Raw genomic sequence first — 24,032 nt, forward strand, 5'->3', positions numbered from 1 at the left:
AACAAAAAGCCAGGCACTGATACATGGTAAGTCTCTACCTTTTTTTTTTTCCTTATTTTTACTTAACTGAATCACAAATATCAAGAATGAAAAAGGCCACAGTTCACCACTACATATGTCTATAATACTTAAATGAGTATGGCAAAACCAGCAATGCACAAAAATGAGTCCACTTTAAACTCAAATATAGTTAATTTCTTAGAATATTGGGTGATTTATCTGTCTCTCCCACCCCAATCTCTGTTGACAGCCTTACTATTGTCCCTAGCAAAACACACCACTTCAATAAAAATCCCCACGCCCACAACTCTCTGATGACCAGGGATATGTTAATCAATTAATTTACTTTTGGTGGTACTGGTGTTTGAACTCAGGGTTTCGCGGTTGCAAAGTAGGTGCTTTACTACTTTAGCCACACCTCCAATCTTCAGAGCCCAGTTTGGACATCATTTAAGGCTGTAGGGATTTGGCATATGTGTGCTTAAAATCCTTATAAGCCCAAAGGGTAGGCATTTTATAGACAAGAAGAAAAACAACACAAAGACAAAATGTTTAAAGTTAACAGTACCCTAGAAATCAGAAATTAACTATTATGTACAAATTATGGTAATATATCACCAAAAGGTATTATTAACAAGAGGACATGACAAAGTAAGATAGTCATTACTTGTTAAAATACATCAAAGCAGTTAGAATCTGTAATCTATATTAAAAAATATTGAATACATGTTTCTTTTACTCTTTTCTGAGACTAATATGGAAATAACTTAATGGACATTAAACAAAACAGCCACAGATACACAAGGGGAAACAAGGATGAATAGTGTACATTGTGTAAAAGGGACAACAGAATAAAAGGTGAGTAGCTCACCTCTTCTGTCCTCCGAGTCAGAATTACCTGTGTAGTAAGTGAAAAATAGAAATATTCACTTAAGTTAAAGAATAACGTTACTATTCAGTTTAAGGTAAAATGAAACAAACTCTAAGAATATAGGTTATTTTCTCCATAATAGGTGTTGGAGTTAGAATAAGGAATCTTTCAATAACTGGAAACAGACTGCCCAAGTTCACTAAACTTTAGTCAATGGCCTGGCCTTTCCCCTGAGTATACAATGTAGCATCAATATTAATAAAAAATTCAAGTGTAAGGAAAATCAAAAATATATGCTATTAGAGGAATTTATGTCTTTTGGATCATTAGAATGCAAGAGGAAAAAAATTAGAGATGTAAAACACCTAAATGATAAGAAGTAATAAATTATTATTCATTCAACTCTACATTTAAACAGAGAAAGTCTTTTTTTCCAAAGACTATGGAGTATCTTCAAGCCAATACAAGTCCCCAATAGTAGAAACAGTACATTATTCTTTTATCATGATGCAATAAAGTTAGAAATTAACAAAGTAAGAATGCATTTGAAAAGTAAAATCAAAATTAAAAAACATCTGAAAAATAATAATGGGGGTTGGGGATATAGCTCAACCATACCGTGGTTACCTTACATGTGTGAGATCCTGAGTTCAATGCCCAGTACCACAAAACAAAACTATAGCAATGATGAAACATTTCTTCTTGCCTTTGGTATAGACTTCCATTTTTTTTTTTCTGACTACAAAGATGACCAGTTAAAGACTACATTAAAAAAAATTTTTTTTTTTGCAGTACTGGGGTTTGAACTCAGGGTCTCTTGCTTGCTAGATAGGCACTCTACCACTTGAGTCACTCCACCACCCCTAGAGACAACATTTTGGGGACTCTGTTATGTGTAGTAATGTGATGAATTTCAGCTAATGGGATACAAGCAAAAGCAATGTGGATAATTTCCAGGGAGGTCATGGCTTTTGGAAAAGAAATTGCTAATCTCTAACCCTCTGTTTTCAGGGGCTGGAATCAGTGTCCAGTAATGAGAGTAGATAACCAAGCAGATAAAAACAATATTGTTGGGATAGCAGACATACGTTAGAAAAGGGACTTGATCCCTGGTGAGGCAGCAAAGCCCTCTGTTTACCTCTGAGGAGAGAAAGGTACTCTGGTCTTACTTCTCTTTCAAAGCACCTTGAACTGAACCCTAACTAACACAGCTACTTACAGAAATACATATGAGGAATGTCTAAACCCATATATATGTAAAGTTTACAGCATTAAATGTTAACCACAAAGAATGAAAATAGGTAATTAAGCCTCTAATTCAATATGAGAGAAGTAGCACAAAGTAACTCTAAACAGGGTGGAAAGAGAAAAAAAAAGAAATGAATGAGACAAAAAACTGAAAAGTGACAGAACTAATAACAACTCAGGAAATGGTTAACGTGGACAAGAAAAAAAAGAAGAACATATAAAACAAGGAATAGTCATAGCTATGTGGGAAATTAAACAATCATAGGAGATCACTTTTCCTCAAATTCAATGAAATAAGTTTGAAAATATGAATGAAATGCAGCTTCTATATAAACATTCAAATTCTTTTTATGAAACAAAACACTGGCAACTAAAACATAAAAACAGTACATACTCAAAGGAAAAACACAGTCTAAGCTCTTTTAGAAATAACTTGAAGGGCTAGAGGTATAGCTCAGTGGCAGAGTGCCTGCCTAGCATGAGCAAATCCCTGGATTCAATTCCTAGTACTGCAAAAACAAAAAAACCCTTGCAAATATCAATGGAAAAACATTCTAAATAAGACAGTATCACACAGATTGCAACAGTTTGCTACAAGAATGATACCTTAGCAAGTAGACTTGGTTGTACAGAAATGTACAGTTCAAAACTTAAAAACTTATTAATAGGACTGGGTGTGGTAGTACACACTTGTAATTCCAGCTACTCAAGAGATAAAGAGACTGGGGAGATTCCAGTTTGCAACTACCCCAGGCAAAAAGTGAGACCCCATCTCAACCAATAAGCTGGGCAGGGTGTAACATATCTGTAACCCAGCTATGTGGGAGGTATAGGTTGGAGGATCATGGTATAAAAACATAAGACTCTGCTTAAAAAATAACTAAAGCAAAAAAGGGGCTGAGGCATGGCTCAAGTGGCAGAGTGCTTGCCTAGCAACTCTGAGGCCCTGAATTCAAATCCTTATTAAAACAGGAGTAAGTAAATATATTTGAAAAATGATAAAGTATGTTTACCTCAACTCAAGAGTCAGTCAGCACCATGTGAAAAACCACTGAAAATGTCCCGTTTGGAGTCCAGTACAAAGGAGGATATATTCAGATAAGATGATTTGATAACATATGATAACTTTTGAATAAAATTACTACACTAAGAGAATTTATTAAGTGATCAGTATAAAATATACCATCAGAAATCAGTAGCCTTCTTATCATCCCCAACAGCAACCAGTTAGAAGGTATAATGGAAGAAAACACTCCATTTATACTGACAAAACAAAGCAACTATAAAATGAGATTTGAGCAAATGGAATATTCCATACTCTTACATAGGAAGCCTCGACATTTTTAAGATGTCAATTCTCCCTGCTGACCTATATAAATTTTTTTCTATCCTGACAAGTTGATCCCAATGTCCTTAAGGAAAACTAGGGCTGGGGATGAGACTTAATGGTAGAGTGCTTGTTTGTTGAGCATGTGAGTGATCCTGGGTTTGGTCCCCAGCATGGCAAAGAACAACAATAAAAAGACATAAGGAAAAAGTTAAAATTATTTAAGTGGTAGGGGCTTTTTACTTGGACAGAGAAAAAGATCAATAAAAAAACACGATAAATACCTCAAAATACTCAAATAGGAAGCTATGCATAGGCAGCTTATAAAGTTTTGTGTGTGTGTGTGTGTGTGTGTGTGTGTGTGTGTGTGTGTGTGTGAGAATGTACTAGAATTCAGTATATAATAAAGGTGGCACTTCAAATCAAACACATTCATTATGGGATATTGGGACAACTAGTTAAGTCGTTTGGGAAAAATTTACCCATAGCTCACACTTAATATCAGAACAAATTTCATATGAATCAAAAATCTAAGCACATATCATGCATGTATGCATATAAATATGTACAAAGATAAAAGAAGCCTTAAGTTTAGAAGAAAACATGAGGAAATTATTTTAGAATTTTAAAGTAAGGCTTTCTTCCATATGACTCAATACCTGTAAATCATTTAGTTATTTGTGGTGCTAGGGATTGAATTTAGGGAAGTCTTGTGTATGGTTGGCAAGCATTCTACCAAAGAGGTATACCCCTAGCCCCCAACAAACTGATATTTAAAAACTCCAGACTGATGGGAGTAGCTCAAGCAGTAAGAGCCTCTGCCTAGCAAACCTGAAGCCCCAGGCCCAGCGCTACCAACAAAACAAAACAAAACAAACAAAAAAACTCTGTGAAATTTCAGAATAATAATGATATCGAAGATCCTAAAAGCACACAAAAAAATTAGGGGTTGGGACAGGAGTACAATTCTCTCTTTTTTAAAATTTTTCTTTCAATTTTAGTTTTTCTCTTTAGCAGTAGAAGTCTCCAAGCTTGGTAATTAGGAGGTCAGGGCATACTTCTGTGGGAACATTATTTCCTCCAATTTTATATAGAACTCTAAAGATACTTTCAATATATGGGAGGGGGTGAACTTGTTCAAGGTATACTGTACACATCTATGGAATCATCACAATGAAAACTTTCCACACTCTCAATATATGCTAATTAATTTCTTTTTTGGCAGTACTTTTTTTTTTTTTTTTTTTTTACAGTACTGGTGCTTAAACTCAGGATCTTTACTTTGAGCCATTCTACCAGTTCTATTTTTTTGTGAAGGGTTTTTTGAGATAGGGTCTTGTGGAACTATTTGCCTGGGCTGGCTTCGAACCACAATCCTCCTGATCTCTGCCTACTGAGTAGCTAGGATTACAGACGTGAGCCATTCGTGCCTAGCTAGTACTGGGTTTGAACTCAGGGCCTCATGCTTGCTAGACAAATGCTCTACCACTCAAGCTATATCCCTACTCTCGATATATGATAATTAAAAAGTTTTAAAAAAAGATACTTTCAGACATGTCAGGTCTTATGCAATTTATCTATCATGGACCCCTTTCTCAAGCTACGAGAGGATGTATTCTACTAAGTGATGAAAGACAAAAAAAGGTAAGGACATGGGAGCCAGGAAGCAGCAAGGGGAATTCCTACAATGACAGAGAAGGGAAATCCCAGGCTGATACCTGTGTAGGAGCTTGACAGATCAACTAGCCTAGACTGGAATAAGGCAACAGAGGGCATAGGAGGAACTTCTGCTATTAGATAACAGATTATCTAATAGGCCTGTAGAAAACTCTACTGAGAGGCTTCGAAGAATATAGAAAGAACTGGCTAGCAATAATTAAACAGAAAATAAGCAAAAAATAAGGTAATTATTAAATATAGAAAAAAGTTGCACAAAAAATATCAAATCATACTATAATGTGGCAGTGAACAATGTTTCAGTCATAATAATATAACACATCATGTCTAGCACCACACACATACATACACATGCACCTATATAATAACACATATTAATAAAAACATCAACCATGAATAAAATTATGATGTAAATAGTAATGGTGGTGATGGGTAGAATATGGAGTTTAAGACTGAAATGCTCATGTACCTAATAGCTTTCTTGTGTTTTACTGATCTTGAATAAAAGCCATCAGTGATAGGTAGTCTCAGTCTCCTTATGACACGAAATGTGTTAAATGTACAATTTTAACTATGCATAATTTGGACCTAACTCAGTGTATGGAAAACTAAGTTTCCTACCAACAGTGTGAAAAAGACCACAATAGTGAGAAATACGTCTAATTTGCTGTTTGCAAGCTTTGATAGTGTAGGGTTTTTTTCTTTCTTTCTTTTTTTTAGTGGTACTGGGGTTTGAACTCAGGACCTCACGCTTGCTAGGCAGGTGCTCTACCACTTGAGCCACTCCACCAGCTTCAAGTTTTGATATTGAAAGTAAATCATTTACCTTCTATCTATAGTCTTACATTAAGCATGTATTAAAAAGATATAATTATCCATGGTCACCTCACAGAATTGTTAAATGAAAGACAGCCACATAATAAAACATGGGCTATGAAGTCAGTTGCACTTCATCTCACTTCTTCCATTTGCTCTTTCAGCTTGTCCAAGTTATTCTACCTTTCCCCTTAAGCAATGGCTATAACCAACAGCAAGAAGTACATTTTATGTTGTTAATCATTATACATACCCATGTGCCTTTGTGCATAACAAAGGTTTCACAAAATTATACAATGTATGTAACATGAAACGAATAGAAATGGAATAGGACCATCCATTAAAACAAAGCAAACATTACTGATGGCCCATTTAAACAGATTTGATGAGTGGGTCATAATCTGCACTTTGCAAAATACTACATAAATTATGTTTTTCATCGTAAAATTTCTTCACCTATAAAACACAAAACTTATCTCATGAGATTATTCTATAAAATTCTTACTAGTAATTAAAAATATAATTAATGTTATAAACTATAATTAATGCTAGTTATAAAACTATAATTAACATTAAGGTATAAAGCAAATATCAGACATTATTTGTCTGCAGTTCTCTATCTAATGGAGAATAGTGAAGCTGGGTACCAGTGGCTCACATCTGTAATCCTAATTACTTGGCAGGCTGAGCTCAGGAGGATTGAGGTTTGCGGCCAGTCCAGGCAAATAGTTCATGAGACCCCGTCTCCAAAACTAACCAGAGAAAAATGGACTAGAGGTGTGGCTCAAGTGGTAGAGCGCCTGCTGAGTTCAAATTCCAGTCCCACCAAAAAAGAATAGTGAAATGCCATAGTATTTTATCTTACAATAAAGGTGCTCTACTACTGAGTTACATATCCCAGTCCTTGGTTTTTTGAGACAGGGTCTCCTTTTGCAACTCAGGTTGACCTGAAACTTGCTATGTACCCATGCTGGCCTTGAACTAGTGATTCTCCTGCCTCAGCCTCCAGAGCACTAGGTTTACAAATGTGCACTACCATGTCAGGCCATATATTTTGTCGATAACCACTAGAGTAGTAATTATAAAATACTAGCTAGTACTTTAAAAAAGGGCTTACTATGTGCAGGCACCATAGTAAGCAATTTACCCATATTAATTCATTTACTCTGAACAACTCTAAGAACTATTACTATCATTCATTCCTATTTTACAGATGAAGAAAATGAAATAAGATAGATTGGGTAAGCTTACCTATGGTTGCATAGCTAATTTTATGGCAGGGTTGGGATTTAAACAGATAGTGTGGCTCTGCAGACTATGCTCTCAACACCAAATACTTTATCACAGAAAAAATGAGATTAAAGCAGGTATAGGGCCTTGGCTATAAAGTCCTGCTGAAAGATGTCATTTGAGATGATAAATGAGATTAACTTCGGTAAGTACTTTCTGAATGTTCCCATGAGTCAGACATGATTCCAACCAGGGGAATCCATGAAGCAGGGAAGAAATTTGACCCAAGAAGATGGGATCATAGGAGAGAATATAATGATTTTTTTAGAAAAGGAGTCTAATTATGTGGCAATCAGGGAACAATTACAACTTTTACCACACAGAAGTTCTTTAAGGGACCCTATAAACCCTCTTTTACAGACTAGGAACCTGGCAAGGCCAGAAACTTGCCCTACTCCACCTGGTTTCAGACTCAGGGGTCTGATGCTATCTTCTGAGCTTTCACATCAATTCAGTGATTCTTTTTTAAGGAGACAGAGGGCTGGGCTGAGGCTCTGAGCAATTGGCCCTGCACTGTAATAGTTTCCCAGAGCCCCACTTTGTAACTTCACACCTGGACACTAGTCTACTGCTCTGTATCTAACTATAATGGGACATACATTTCTATTTTCCTTCCCATGATCTCCATAGATCCCTTCCTTTTTCAAGGCTAGTTCTATTATTCAGTTTCTGTATCTTTTCATCTTCAGTTTGTTGTATCATCAACTAGCTCCTCTCTTTCTCCTGTATTTTCAACTTTCTTTACCTTTAAACATGTTTAAACCCCTCCAATCTAACCAGGATCTCATCTAGCAGAAAGATATAATCCAGAAAACTCTATGCTAACCAGATATTAGTAAAAATTCCTATATCTAAGCTTCATTATTTGCTTGAGCAATTTTACTTATTTTAAGAAATCTTATGGCTAATAAGCACATACAAAGACAATGAAAGGGTGAATAAGCAAAACACAGAACAAACAGAAACCATCTCTGGTACCTGAAGGAGGGAAGGTTTCTGGAGTGGTTGCTGCAGTGCTGGAATTCCCCTCCCAGGGTTCTGTTCTGGCATCTGTGAACTGGTTATCTGGAAGCCACGTTCCATTTGGTGAAATGGTAGTGCCTACAAAATTAGTGCTTGCTGTCTGCATGGTCCCATTGTCAGAGTGTGAAGAATTGACAGCGGTTACATATGTAGGTCCCAGAGTTAGGTTTGAGCTGGATGTTGGTGCCACAGAAACTGTTATCGAAGAGGGTGGATTTGAAGTTTTGTTCTCTTCTTTAACTGACTCTCCTGTTGATGCTTTAATTGATCTTGTAGTTCCCAAAGAAGGCGAAACTACAAACATCAAAAAATAAGGAAACATCACATGAAGAATGTGAAGCTCAAAAGTTAAGATACAAGATACAAGAAGTTAATAAACGTCTTAAATACTAAATATTTGGAGACCAAATACAGACCACACACACTCTCTCTCTCTCTCTCTCTCTCTCTCTCTCTCTCTCCTTTATCTAATGCTAGGCCCTTTGTACTTCCTCCAAAAGACTACTATCTATGGCAGGAAGATTTCACTTAGTTTCTCAGAATCAATACTTGAAGTCTTAAATATCAACAATTTCTTTTACTTTCAGGAAATAATACTTAATTTCTCTGATATATCAGAACAATGCTGAACATTCAGTACAATTCAGAAATCTCTAAAGACAATTTTAAATAAAAAATTAATGTTTTCTTTAACACCACCTAGGTCTTCAAATTTGGGTCATTATATATGAAAGCAAAATTCTAATTCAAATATTAGCCTTCTCAAATGACAGTTTACCTGTGGTAGCATTGTTGGCACTGACACATATTATACTACTGCCGAGCAGAACAAGAATGAACCAGGAGTCCATGCTGACCTGGAAAACAGGGAGTTGTGTTAGATGAGGTTCTATACTATGATAAGTATGTCCAAATGTCTCAAAATATAAAAGAGTACTTTGGGCAGCATCTTCCTAGCTATTAAAATATGTATGCAGGGCCAATGATTGTGAGAGACTGATACATGTTTCCCCAGAAGTCCAACTATTAAGGGGAGGCTTTATTTTGTTTTTGCAATACTGGGGATTGAACCCAGGGTTTCATCCTTGCTAGGCAAGCATTCTACCACTTGAACTATAACCCCAGCCCTTTTATTTGTATTTTGTTTTTGAGATTGGGTCTTGCTAACTTTGCCAGGCTGCACTCAAATTCATGATCCTCCTGCCTTCACCTCCCAAGTAGCTGGGATTACAGGCATGTACCACCACTTCCAACTTTGAATTTTTATACAAATAAAGGTAGGTTTAAATAAATGTTTTTTTTTTTTTCTTCCCTTTTTTGAGACATGATCTTGCTATGTAGCTCAGGTTAGTTTTAAACTTAAGATCTTCCTGCCTCAGCCTCCAGAGTGCTGAGATTACAGGCATGTACCATCATATTCAGCAAGAATGTATCTTTTAAAGCACTGATTCTCAACCCTGTTTACACTTTAGAATCACCAGAATACTGTTCAAAAATGCCTGTTACACACTGCATCTCTGTAGGCGAGAGATAGGTAGTGAAGTTAATTTCTGTGTTTTCACAGTGACAAGTATGGAGAAGGTAGGCTGACTGCACTAATGTACTACTTTTTAAAGTAGACATTATATAGGCTGTTCTCAAACTTTATTCCACATCAAACCATGTAAGAGGACAGTGGCACACTCTTGTTAATAAGAGTGACTCAGATTTCTATGTTCTATTGTGAAGTAGATACCAGAGAAACAACTGGGAAGTAAGCAATGCACTTATAAGGCTTATCCTCATGAGACTAACAGTCTAGAAGTAATTAAATATGGTAGTCACTCTCTAAGGGAAAGGGGACATGACTTCCAATAAGAAAATCTTTGGTTGGGGGTGGGGTAGGAGGGAGAAGTTGACATTTCATCTACACCCTAGAAATCTGCCATCACTAGTATGCCTAGCAGGGGAATACGTTCAGTAGGTGGCCTTCCTGCGGTATAGACACACAAAATTTTGACCACTTTCCTAGGCTGTGACCATTAAACCAGTAATATATTAGGTTTTTATAGCTCTGAAAGAGCTGGATAGGGAACTAACATTGAATCCAGCTCAATTCTGACCTACCATATTCCAAAATTGGGAATGTGTACAATTCTCTCCACAAGGATCAGGAAATACACTGGCAGGCTGATTAGTGTATATGTACATGTGTTTACACGTGATAAATCAATAGGAAATGGGCTTGGGAAAATAACTATGTATTTGTGGGGAGTCAGACCATTATCTCATTCCATATACCAAAATAAATTCCAGTTGGGTTACAAAATTAAGCTTAAAAATACATTTTAAAAGAGAATAAACAAACATTTATGTGAGCTCAGGATGAGGAAGGACTTTTTAAGTATAAAAGCACTGTAAGAAATCACAGAGGCAAAAATGGAACATCTGAGAATATAAAAGGAAAGCTACTAAATGTAAAAGAAATCAACCATAAGCAACGTTCATGGATAGGAACACAATCCTAGTTTTGTTAAGATAACAATTCTTCCCAAGTCTGTCTATAGATTAATGCAATCTCTATCAAAATTGCAGTAAGTTATTTCTGTTTAAACTGTTTCTAAAGTTTATATGGGGAGGCAAAAGAGTCAAGAGAGCCAATTCAATATTGAAAGAGAAGAAAAAAGTCTGAGGACTTACTACCTGACGTAAGACTTGTATCAAAATTATAATGATTAAGGCGGTGTTGTGTTGGCAAAAGAATGGACAGATAACACAACACTGAAACAGAATAAGAGATCAGAAATAATCCCTCAAGAAGCAAAAGCTTACAATGGAGCAAAAATAGTCTTTTCAACAAATGGTGCTAGACTTCTACACACAAAAATATCTAGATCATGCCTATGCTTTCACAAAAATTAACTCAAAATGGACCACAGACTTATATGTAAAACATAAAACTCTATAATCCTAGCAGATAATATACAGAGAAAATCTGGATGACCATGGGTATAGTGATGACGTTTAGAACATATTTTTCCCTTAGCCTGGTAATGACTTTTTAGATATAACAACTCATGAAAAAAATTTATAAGTTGAACTTCATTAAAACAAAAAACTTTCAACCTGCAAAAGACAATGTCAACAGAATAAGACGAAAGCTACAGACTAGGAGAAAGTATTTGCAAAATCCAAAATTACACAAAGAACCCTTAAAATTCAAAAATAAGAAAACTAACAACTAGATTTTTAAAAAAATGGGCAAAAGAATTGGACACCTTACCAAAGAAGAGCTATATCTAGAATAAGCAAGAACCTCAAAAAGTATTCATATTGTTTTGTCCTATTTCTTTCTGTTTTTGTGGTACTGAGGTTTGAACTCAGGGCCTACCCCTTGAGCCACTCCCCACCAGCCTTTTTTGTGAAGGGTTTTTTCGAGATAGGGTCTCATGAACTATTTGCCCAGGTTGGCTTCAAACTGTGATATTCCTGATCTCTGCCTCCTGAGTAGCTAGAATTATAAGTATGAGCCACCTGCACCCAGCTGTTTTGTCCTATTTCTAAGGTTCTATTCTTTTCTTTTTGGCAGCACTAGGGTTTGAACTCAGGGCCTCATGCTTGCAAGGCAGGCACTCTTACTGCTTGAACCACTCAAGCAGCCCTTTGTTGTGATGGGTTTTTTTGAGATAGGGTCTTGTGAACTATTTGCCTGGGGCTGGCTTTGAACCCCTCCCCCATCCTCCTGATCTCTGTCTCCTGAGTAGCTAGAATTACAGACGTGAGCCACCTGCGCCTGGCATAAGTCTTTCACTTTTAAAGCCTGAAGCAATAGGCCTTTGGCTATCTGGGCTTGGAGCTGTAAGTTGTTGGCTCTGCCAGTTCAGTCAGTCCAGAAAGAGCTTCTTCTTATTCTACCCATGATTCCTATCCAGGGAGAGCAAAAGGACCCCAGCCAGCTGATTGGTAAAGTTTCTCAAAGAAAACATGTAAAATTCCTTGTTATCTTTTTCAGTCCTCCAGGTATCATTCTCTCTACTCTGCTTCACAACCACATTTCTAGAAAGAGCTGCCTCCATGGCAATCTGGCTTCCTTTTCCATCAGCCTACTAAAACAGCTGCTTCCACTGACCTCTTTAAAAATATCTGGTATGGTGCCAGTGGCTGACACCTGTTACCCTAGCAGTGTGGGAGGCTGATATCAGGAGGACTGGAGTTCTAGACCAATCTGGGCAAAAAAGTCCATGAGGCCCCCATCTCAACAGAAAAGATCTGGGCATGATGGTGTATGCCTCCATCCCAGCTATGCAAAAGGCCCAAATCAGTGGTTCCAGGCCAGCCTGGGCAAAAAAGTTTGCAAGACCCCATCTCAACAGAAAAAAGCTGAGTGTGGTGGCACATGCCTGACATCCAAGCTATGATGGGAAGCCTAAAATAGGAGGACTGTGGTCTAAAAAGCAAGACCCTCTCAAAAATAACCAGAGCAAAAAGGAATGGAGGCATGCCTAGCAAGCATGAAGCCCTGAGTTCAAACTCTAGTACTGCAAAAACAAATTGTATACATACATACACACATCTATACCCACATACATATACATAAAACTCATTCGCAAGGTTCTGTTTCCTTAACATATAAAAGGTTCTTATGGATGAATAAAAAAGGGACCAACAACCCACAAAAAACACAAAACAATTCTCTAAAATGTGTGAAAGATGTCATCTTTTCATGATCAGAGAAAACCAAATTAAAACTATTCTGAGATACCACTTTTCATGTATCAAACTGGCAAATAAAGAAAAAAAATTTAGCACTGCTAGATTGGCAAGAATTTGAATAAATAGGTACTCTCAAATAACCTGTGAATATTTGTCAGAATTACAGATGCACAAATTCTTTGACACAATTTCATGACTGTGAACTTATTCTTCAACTATAGCCTTACTTTCAAAGTGACTCATCAACAGGTTATTCAAAGCAACACTGTTTTGCAAGAGAAAAAAATTGTAAATAAGCAAGTGTCCATCAATGGGGAGGGGACCATAATCAACTATGGCATATTTAATCAATGGAATATACTATGCAGCTGTTACACAGAATGAGGAAGTTCTTTGGAAATATTTAATTTCAATATACAATACTGCTTAAAAACTTAAAATACCTTAAAAACTTTTCTACCAAATTAAAATTCAGTAAAGCAAAAGCCTACTGGCATGCCTTTCCCCATTATCTCTTTGTTCTTGATCTCTTCGTTACATCTTACTTATTGACACTCTTTTCTATCCCAAAGTCACCACTCTTTCCGCACCTCTTTCTGAATTGAGGATTTTAAAAGCTAATTTTACAATGAAGATCTAGCTTTAATGTAAGTAAACGAAGGGTTTGAATCTGAGGAAAACATGTACTATCAAACATCAGAAGGTAGTCAGCCATCCCACCTGTAAAGTCTGCATGCTGAAAACCCTATACACACATTCTAACAATGGGTATGGTTCTGCCTTGTTGTAAGATGAGTTTAAAATGTTTCTGATATTTCAAAAATGAATTTTCTTGCCAGCTACTTACAAAACTAAACATACCTCCTCTATGATCCAGGAATTCCATTCTTATATACTTCCAAGACAAACAAAAATACGTCTACAAAAACACTTGTACAAAAATGTTTATAATAACAAAACTGAAAACAACCCAGATGACCACCAGTAAGAGAACATATATAGTGGTATATTCTCACAATAGACTACTACTCAGCAATTAAAAAGGCAAAAATTACTGACACACATCATGGATGAATCTAAGAAAAATCATGCTGAGCAAAAAAAGCCTTGCATAAAAAGAGTATATAATGCATTATTCCATATACATGAAAATTCTAAAACAACAAAACTAACCTATGTTGGAGAAAAAAGTCAGAATAGTTACCTAGGAAAGATTTACTGGAAAGGACTATACATTTTCTTTCTGGACAATGGTAACTACAGGTTGAATATTCCTTATTTAAAATGCTTGGGGCCAGAAGTGATTCAGATTTCAATTTTTTTTTGCTTTTTTTTGCAGCACTGGCGTTTGAACCTAGGGCCTCAAGCTTGCTAGGCAGGCACTCTTACTGCTTGAGCCACTCCACCAGCTCTTTGTTGTGATTTTCTTTTCTTTCTTTCTTTCTTCTTCTTTTTTTTTTGAGATAGGCTCTCTTGAACTACTTGCCGAAGGCTGGCTTCGAACCACCATCCTCCCAATCTCTGGCACCTGGCTCAGATTTCAGAGTTTTTCAGATTTTGGAATATCTGCAGAATTTACCTGTTGAACAATGGTTCTCAAAAAGTTTAGGATTTTCGAGAATTGTGGATTTCAGATTTTCAGATTAGGGATGCTCAACCTGTACTCTGTATCTTGACAGGTAAGTGGAGGAGCATGGGTAAGATATGCATTTTTCAGAATCACTAAATGATACAAGATTTGTACACTTCACTATGTAAATTTTATTTCTCAAAAATACCCACTCATAAGCAGATACTGTACTCTAGTAAATTATATGCAGTACTTAAATATTTTGGGGGGGGGGAAGTGTTCTGATTTTACTATAAAATGTATTAAAAATGAGTTGCTAGATGAATAAAGGGATGGATGGATAGATATGTAACAAAAACATTTGTAGTAAAATGTTAATTGCAGAATCTGGGTGGTGGATATAAAATTCCCTCAACCTCTTCTTATATTTGAAAAAATTTTATAATAAATTATTGACAAATACATTGCTTAAAAAACATCATGGAGACTACTTGGGAGGCATCAGTTGGAAGGATCATGGTTTCAGGCCACTCTGGGCAAAAAGTCTGCAAGACCCCATCTCAGCCAAAGGCTGGGTGCAATGGTGCAGGCCTATCAGCCCAACTATGTGGAAAAGCACAAATAGAAGGATGATCACAATCCAAGTCAGCCCAGGAATAAAGCAGGATCTCAAAAATAACCAACACAAAGTATTTTAACTCATCTTTTCTGATTGCTTTTGTTAAGAGTAGATTATATGTAATTTTCTCACCTGCCTTAAACATCGTTTTCCATTAGCCAAAATTGGCCTGAGTAAAGACAGAATTATATATTCCAGGAAAACCAAAATAACGGGACAAACCCAAGTTTATAATTGCTCATTTTTCAAAAAGCACTTGTGAATCATAAGCCATTGGCTAACTGAGTATAGAACAACTAAGCAAGGAGTCTCTGGAAGATGAGTCATGAAGCCTGGGTATTTCCCTAACATCTTGGACACAATGGCACATGCACTGTATTCTCTCCTGCTCCACCGCACCCAAAGGGTCAGTATGTGGTCCTTATTTCATTGCAAAATGTTTCTTACTTATTTAAAAATGTTTCTACTGCATATATATTAATTAGGCTGCTCAATCAGCAATGTTCAACAGTCAAATAATAGAAAAACTGATTTTACCAATACTTAAAAGCCCTAAGAAAAAAAGACAAAGAAAATCCTGAAAAAAATTATAGCTGTAGTTTTCCTAATGTTGAATGTCTAAAAACATTTCCTTCCTTCCTTCCTTTCTTTCTTCCTTCATTCCTTCCTCCCCTTTCTCGCTCCCTCTCTCCCTCCCTCCCTTTTGTGGGACTGGGGTTTGAACTCAGGGTTTTGCAAGCACTTTACCACTTGAGTCATGCATCAAAAACTATTTGCCTGGGCTGGCCTTGAACCTCAATCCTCCTGATCTCAGCCTCCCAAATAGATAGGATTACAGGTGTGAGCCATCACCATCCAGCATGGGTATTGTTTCTTTGAGACAGGGTTTTGCTAAGTAGCCTAGGCTGGCCTGGAACTCATTAAATGAATGTGAAAATGGCAGACAGGAAAGATTGGTGCTAGTAGGATTGAGGGTATAATGCACAAAATGAGGTGAGAATAGGTGGGCATCATATCACCAAGGGGCCTGTGAGCCACAATAGTATGAATTTTGTTGTTTTCCCCCAAAATAAAATGTTCTGACTTACCAGTGAGCACAATAGGGAACCACCACTGTGGTTCAGCTACCTTTGAACACAAGGAAATTGACTGGAACAATGTGGATTTTTAGAAACAATAATTAACAGCAGGATGGAGGATCAACTAAGGCAGTTTGAGGTAAGAAAGGTCACTTACTAATGTCTTCAGAAGTAATCTAGTCAATAAAGTAGGAGGACTTCAGAGGAGGGCAGGAATATCTAGAGGAAACCAACAAGAGAATTTACAGGAATAGAAAATGAAAGACTTAATGAGCTGCTGGAGATATATGAAAGGCCCAGGTGTCTGACTTCAGTGTTATCACAATGCTGTATGCAGTAGGTTGACCAGTTTCGGGGCCTATGTGGAGAATGTACAGTACTACAGTACATGTGGTACCTACAAGGGAGGTGGGAGAAGGGGCAGGACAGCAGACAGGCAATGACAGCCGCTGCCATGGAAGTCAGGCAGAAAGCCAAAGAAGAGAAGAGGACAGCTGTACCAGAAACAAAAGCAGCAATGAGCAAGCTAAGCAGGAGACATATGACAAGCACAAGAGGCAGGAATAGGTGGGTGGTGATGAGTAGAAAACTGATACATGCCACCAAGGGAGGGTGGAGTAGGAACAGCACAACAAAGAACTGTCAGTGAGAGAAAACAGCTTGAGAAACTGCTGCAGAGCTTCTGAGGAAGTCCTCAAATCACTAGCAATCTTGATAGGTTTTTCCCTTAAGACAGACAACCTAAAACACTAGCAATCTTGATAGGTCTTCCCTTGAGATAGACAACCTAATAAAGAAGTCCAAAACAAAGGAAAGAGACCCCCCCTAATATTAGTGGAACCTAGAGTCCCCTGAAAGCTGTTTCCTTTCACAGAAAAGGGACTTGGAGCACTAAGGCTATGGAATCTATTGTTAAGTTACACCTAAGGAAAAATTCAGTTTGGAACCATGGCAGAGCTAAGCCTGGAGGCAAGAAAGGCAATTATGTAACGACAATGAACACACACATAAAATAAAGTTTGGCATAAATTTATATTATAGATTAAGAGAAAGAATACAGGTAAGCATTTGTTCTGTTTAAAGTGCTTCATGATGCCCTCAACGCAGAGAAACTAAAGCAGATACTTTAAAGCAAACGAGGCCAATAGGAGAAGGGGACCAGGAACTAGAGAAAAGGTTAGTTTGAGAAGAATTAATTTAGAATGTAACATATATGTACAGGAAAGCAATGTGAGTCAACTCCCTGTATAGCTATCCTTATCTCAACTAGCAAAAACTCTTGGTCCTTCCTATTATTGCTTATGCTCTCTCTACAACAAAATTAGAAATAAGGGCAAAATAGTTTCTGCCTGGTAGCAAGGGCTTGGGGAGGGGGGATAAGGAGCAGGTAAGGGAGAGGGTGGGGAGGGGAAGGGGGGAGAAATGACCCAAACATTGTATGCACATATGAATATAATAAAAAAAAAGAAGAAAAAAGTGAAGAAGAGCTACAAAAAATGAATAAATAAATAAATAAAGTGCATCACAAAACCAAGTATAGTGTAGCTTATTCTGTATAAAACAAAAAATAAAACAAACCAGTACAATAAAATGAAAGGACTCTACTGTATGTTAAGCTACTACAGTTAAGACAATGTAGTATGAGCAGAAGGACAGACAGAAAAACGGAATAAACTACAGAACCAGAAATACTCATATGTACCCAAATATACAGTGCTTTTACAGCATACACACACACACATACACACACAATCATACACGCTTGCTGTTGTTGTTTGAAAAAGGGTCTCACTATATAGCCTAGGCTGGCCTCAAACTCACAATCCTTCTGGCTCGGCCTCTCAAGTGCTGGGAATACAGGCATGTACCACTATGTTAGCTCAAAAAACTTTTGACAAAAGGTGCAAAAGCAATTCATTGGACAGCTTTTTCAAGAAATGGAGTCTGGAAAACGAGGTATTCACGTGAAAAAGAATGAAGTTGGAGTCTTACTTTCAACTTTATACATAAATTAACTCACACTAAGTCAAAGACCTAAATGTAAGATCCAAAAGTCTAATACTCAACAAAAGCTTCATAGGACTGGATATGTAGCTCAGAGGTCGAGTGCTTGCCAGGAGTAAGGCCCTGGGTTCAATTCCCCGCATGGCAAGTAAAACCTTTATAATACTAGATTTGGCAATGATATGACACCAAAAATGCATAGGCAGCAATATAAAACACAGATAAGTTGAACTTCATCAAAATTAAAAACTTTTGTGTTTCAAAGGTCACTATCAAGGAGTGAAAATGTAAACCAAGGATGGGAGAAAATGTGTGTAAACTGCATTTTTCTAGCTTCTGATAAGGGACTGAAATCCAGACTACAGAAAAAAACTACAATGACAACAAAATGCAAACTGATTTAAAAATGGGGAAAAGGCTGAGCAGTGGTGGTGGCAGCTCATGCCTATAACACTAGCTACTCAGGAGTCTGAGATTGGGAGGCTGGAAGTTCAAGGCCAACCCGGGCAAATAGTATGCAAGACCCCCATCTCCAAAATAACCAGAGCACAACAGACTGGAGGTGTGGCTCAAGTGGTAGAGCACTTGCTTTGCAAGCACAAAGCCTTGCGTTCAAACCCCAGTTCCAACAAAAAACAAGGGGGCTGAGGATGGTGGTGCATACTTATAATCCCAGCTACTTGGGAGGCAGAGATTGGGAGAATCAGGGTTCAAGGCCAGCCCAGGCAAAAGTTAGCAAAATCCTATCTCAACCAATAAACCAGGTGTGGGGGCATGTGCCTGTGGTCCCACCTACTGTAAGGCATAGATAGGACTGGGGTTAGAGACTGGCCCTATGCAAAAAACATGAGACTCTATCTGAAAAATAACTAAAGCCAAAAGGGCTGTGGGCATGTGCTTGCCTAACAAGTACCAGACCCTGAGTTCAAACACCTGAACTGCCCCCCACTCCAAAAAAAAGCAAAGAGGGGAAAAGGACATGAATAGACATTTCTCTAAAAAGATATCCAACAGCCAATAAGCATATGAAAAGATGCTCAAAAATCACTAATTGCTAGGGAAAATAAGCCTGCAAGATTGTGAGTTTAAGGCCAGCCTGAACTACATAGTGAGATCAGTGTTGGTGAGGATGTAAAGAAATATAGGATTCACAAATTTTACTTCTGGGAATATATACAAAAGAACTGACAGCAGGGAATTGAGCAGATAATTGTACACCAATGTTCACAGCTATTCACATTAGTCAAAAGGAAGAAGCAACCCAAGTGTTCATCAGCATATATATCATATAAAATGTGATATATACATAAAGACTATTTTCTTTTTTTTCAGTGGCACAAGGGTTTGAACTCAGGGCTTCACACTTGCAAAGCAGATTCTACCACTTGATCCATGCCTTCAGTCCATTTTGCTCTGTTATTTTGGAGATAGGAGTTTTGTGAACTACTTGTCCAGGCTGGCCTCAAACTGCAATGCTCCGGATCTCAGCCTCCCAAAATAGTTAGGATTACAGGTGTGAGCCACTGACACCTGGCAAAATAGAACATTATTTAGCTTTAAAAAGGAAATAAATTCTGGAATGGATATGTAGCACAGTGGTAGAGTGCTTGCTAGCATGTGCAAGACCATGGGTTATATCCCCAGCACTACAAAAAGCAACACAAAAATAAAGAAATTGTGACATATTACTATATGGAGAAACCCTGAACACATTATACTAAGTGAAATAAGCCAGGCATAAAATGACAAATATTGTATGATTTCAAGAGTAATAGTCAAATTTGTAGAATCAGAAAATGGTGTGATGGTTGCTAGGCGTTCGGGGTGGGGGGTGGCGCGGGGCGGGAAGAAGGGAATTGGGAGATGGTGTTTAAAGGGCACAGAGTTTCAGCTGGTAAAGATGAGTAGGTTCTGGACATGTATGGAGGGGATGGCTAAACAATAAGGTGAATATACTTAATAATACCATACATTGTACACTTAAAGATGATTTAAATGGTAAATTATATATATATATGCACACACAAAAATCTTGAAAAAATATATTTGATAAAGGATTGGTATCCAGATACATAAAGGCCTCTTTTTTTTTTTTTGGTGGTACTAGAGTCTGAACTTAGAGCCTATACCTTAAGCCACTCTACCAGTCCTTTTTTTTTCATAATTTTTTTTTTTTTTAGATAGGGTCTCTAGAACCATTTGGCACGGCTAGCTTTGAACCATGATTCTTCTGATCTCTGCCTCCTGAGTAGCTAGGATTACAGGTGTAAGCCACCGGCATCCGGCTCATAAATACCTCTTGAAGCTCAACAATAAGGAAACAAGTAAAGCTGGTTCACGCCTGTAATTCTAGCTATTCAAGAGGCAGAAATCAGAAGGATCATGGTTTGAAGCCAGCCCAGGTCAAATAGTTCGTGAGACCCTATCTTGAATAAAAGCCATCACAAAAAAGGGCTGGTGGAGTGGCTGAAGTGGTAGAGAGCCTGCCTGGCAAGTGCAAGGCACTGAATTAAAACCCCAGTACAAACACACAAACACACACACACACACACACACACACACACACACACACACACACGGCTGGGGGCATGGGTCAAGTGGTTGGGTGCCTGTCTAGCAAGCTGAGACTCCGAGTTCAAATCCCAGTTTCACCAAAACAAACAAACAACAAACACACACACAACTCATTGGTAGGTAGCACACCTGCTTAACATGGGCAAGGCCCTGGGTTCAGTATCAAGCACTTAAAAAAAAAATCCCTCCCAAACCAAACCAAAAAAATATAAAACATATTAATACAAATAAAAACAAAGCCAAAGAATTATTTATTAAAAAAAATTTCTTTTTGCAATACTGGGATTGGAACTCAAGGCCTTGAACTTGTTGGAAAAGGGCTTTACAACTTGAGCCACATTGCCAGCCCTAGTTCTTTGACATATTAACAAAACAGGGCTGGGGGTACAGCTCAGTAGCAGAGCACTTGCCTAGCATGTGTGAAGCCCTGAACTCGATACCCAGCACTGCAAAATGAATAAACAAACAAACAAGTAAATAAATAAGCCAGGTAAAAAGAGGAGGCACAAATTAATATGAATAAAAAGTGGAAATAGCTACATAATAGTTGAAAAGATACTACCATCTAAAGACAAATAATTCTGAAAACTTGAATGCAGCATACAAAAAAGAAATTATGATCAATTTAAATTTATACAAGAGATACATGAATATTTTAATATAAAATCTATAAACATAACTCACCTATGTTAAAGAAGAAAGGTCATATCATTTCAATAAATGTAGAAAATACACTGGCTAAAAAATATACGAATTCATGATTTAAAAAAATCCTTTTAGGAATAGAAGAAAATATCCTTAATCTGGAGAGAGTTACTTTTTTGTTTTTTGAAACAGGGTCTTGCTATGTAGTTCAGGCTGGCCTTTAACTTGTAGTCCTTCTGCCTTAGCCTCCAGTTGGAATTATAGGCTTGGCCTCCCCAAAGAGTTACTATTTCAAAACAACAACAATAACAACCTGCAATTCTCTTCAACAAACACGGAAAGCATTCCTTTGAAAAATTAGGAATAAGACAAAGTGACCTATTATTACTTCTTTTCAGTATTTATATGAGGTCCTTGCCTTTATAGCAAGAAATGAGAATGGTAAAATTTAGAAAGGATATTGTTATTTGCAGAAGCTATGAGTATATAGGCAAACTATTAGAAATTATGGGGAGTAAAGGTATTGAAACAATTAAGAGGATTTGTGTGTGTGTGCGTGCGCGCTGATAGAAATCTAACCTAGGGCCTTGTGTGTTCCAGGCAAGTGCTATACCACTGAACTACACTCTGTAGCCCTCCCTCCCCCCAGATATAAGATTCTCATACTCTAGCAAAAGTTAGGTTTTCAAGAGACAACTAATTATGTGTAAATGTTAACAAGGACCAGATGGGGAGGAAGGGAAGGTACAAGGAGGAGAAATTAAAAAAAAAAAAAAGAGGGAGCTACAATTGGACATCTTCAAGATTTTTTCTGTGATACATGCAATAAACTGAAAGGCTGAGAGAGGGGGGAGAGAGTGGGATAAAGTTTTTAGAAGCAACAAAACTAATAATGATGCTATAGAAAATGACAGGAATTGCTGACTTTGGGCAACCCAGATGTGATAAAACTCATTTTTTCTAGAATTCTTTTCTAGAAAAATACTCTAAACACTAATGGTTTGGAGAACATTATAGAATAAAGGTTTTGCTGGGTAAATTTAACAAAATATAAGCAGTGGGGTTGAATACTGGTAAAAGAATGGCTGAGTTGCTGAGTCAGTCTAGAAGTGATAGGAAAGGAAGGTAGATAGTAGAGATGGGTGAGAATGTAACAGATTTAAGAAGAGGCTAAAACCCAAGAAGATGTTAAGGGAATATTTAACAGTAGGAACAATGCAGTTGGTAAACTGCATTAGCCCTAGAGACTAATTTGGCCACAACTGTTCAGAACCTATGTAAATGAAAGGTTATGTTCCTTCAAAAATCAATAAATATGGCTAATGCTGTATAGTTAAATTTCCTTGAGAAGTATGGATCTCGGAAGAATGCAAATACCAATAAAATGTTAAGTCCTTTACTATCCTACCCCTAGACTATGTCACAAGCAGCTTGCAAAATAACCCTTCAAAATTCCATGCTTCAAGCAAGGCATGGTGGGTGGCTCATGCCTATAATCCTAGCTACTTAGGAGGACTGAGGCCAGCCAGAGCAAAAAGCTCATGATTCTTCATCTCAACCAATAAAAAGCTAGAGGTAGTGGTACATGCCTTTGCCCCAGCTACACTGGAAAGTAGAGGATTAATCCTATTTATTAATGGTCCATCCATCTGGGGCATAAACACAAGGCCCTAGCTGAAAAAGAACTAAAGGAAAAAGGACTGGGAGCATGGCTCAAATGGTAGAGGGCCTACCTATCAAGCACAAGGCCCTAAATTCAAACCTTAGCATTGAGGGGGACAACGGAGTGTTTCATGTTTCTGTTCTTTCTCCACTCCTGAGAAACAATTTCAGTGTGACTAGTTTCTTCCCTCCTTCCTTTCTTTACTTTCCATTTGGCTACTATAATCTTCTTTTATTTACTTATTTATTAATTATTTGGTTTTGATTTTTGTTTTGTTTTGTTTTGAGACAAGGTCTTGCTATGTGGCCCAGGGTGGCCTGGATCTCCTCAATACTGGGATTACATGTGTACTACCATGCCTGGCAGTCTAACTTCTTTTAAAAAGTTATGAGTAGGGATGGCTGGGAGTATGGCTCAAGTAGTAAAGTCCCTGCCTGGCAAGTGCAAGGTCCTGAGTTCAAACCTCAGTACTGCCACAAAAAAAAAAGTTATGAGTACATATCTAGGTTATTTGAAGCACTTAGCATCAATCTCCTATCCAAGTGGATTGACAGAAACTATATGTAAATTTTCTATATAAATAACATTAACTCTTAAATTTTGGCTTAAGCATTTGGCAAAAATTAGGGCTCCAAGTTACCATATCTGTTAGATACTGTCATGTACTAACTTTTATGGCTATGACATTAATCAATACTGACTGACTCTCTTATCTGGAAGGAGGGCTATTCATGGATTCAGTGTTTTCAGAGTCCTGCTGAGCTAAACATAGTCCAGTTTATACTGTACGAAAGAGTCCATGGGACCAGCATGGGGGAGGGTGGGTAGTTTAATTCTTCCACAATGCCTGTGGAGAGTCTGGCAGTGATGAAAGCCTAGAAAACTCATGAAAAGCCCTTTTATAACCAGGGTGAATGTGGAGCATAAAAGCAAA

General features: G+C 37.5%; 1 protein-coding gene across 5 annotated transcripts in view; it reads right to left on the reverse strand.

Moving 5' to 3' along the window:
* The window catches only part of Ptpra (protein tyrosine phosphatase receptor type A), a 142,809-nt gene that overhangs the window by 58,707 nt on the left and 60,070 nt on the right, over nt 1–24,032 (reverse strand). For 3 of the 5 annotated variants that reach the window (XM_074074457.1, XM_074074453.1, XM_074074454.1), the window contains 3 exons: nt 9,031–9,109; nt 8,208–8,546; nt 872–898 (listed from right to left, as the gene is read on the reverse strand). In XM_074074457.1, coding sequence (XP_073930558.1) covers nt 872–898; nt 8,208–8,546; nt 9,031–9,103 — 439 coding nt within the window. In that variant the 5' untranslated portion in view covers nt 9,104–9,109. Of the gene's footprint in view, nt 1–871; nt 899–8,207; nt 8,547–9,030; nt 9,110–16,369; nt 16,432–24,032 lie in introns of all 5 variants that reach the window. The other 2 variants (XM_074074456.1, XM_074074455.1) reach the window with 2 other exon arrangements.

The sequence above is a fragment of the Castor canadensis genome, chromosome 5 (assembly GCF_047511655.1).
Source record: "Castor canadensis chromosome 5, mCasCan1.hap1v2, whole genome shotgun sequence".
Lineage (NCBI taxonomy): Eukaryota > Metazoa > Chordata > Mammalia > Rodentia > Castoridae > Castor > Castor canadensis.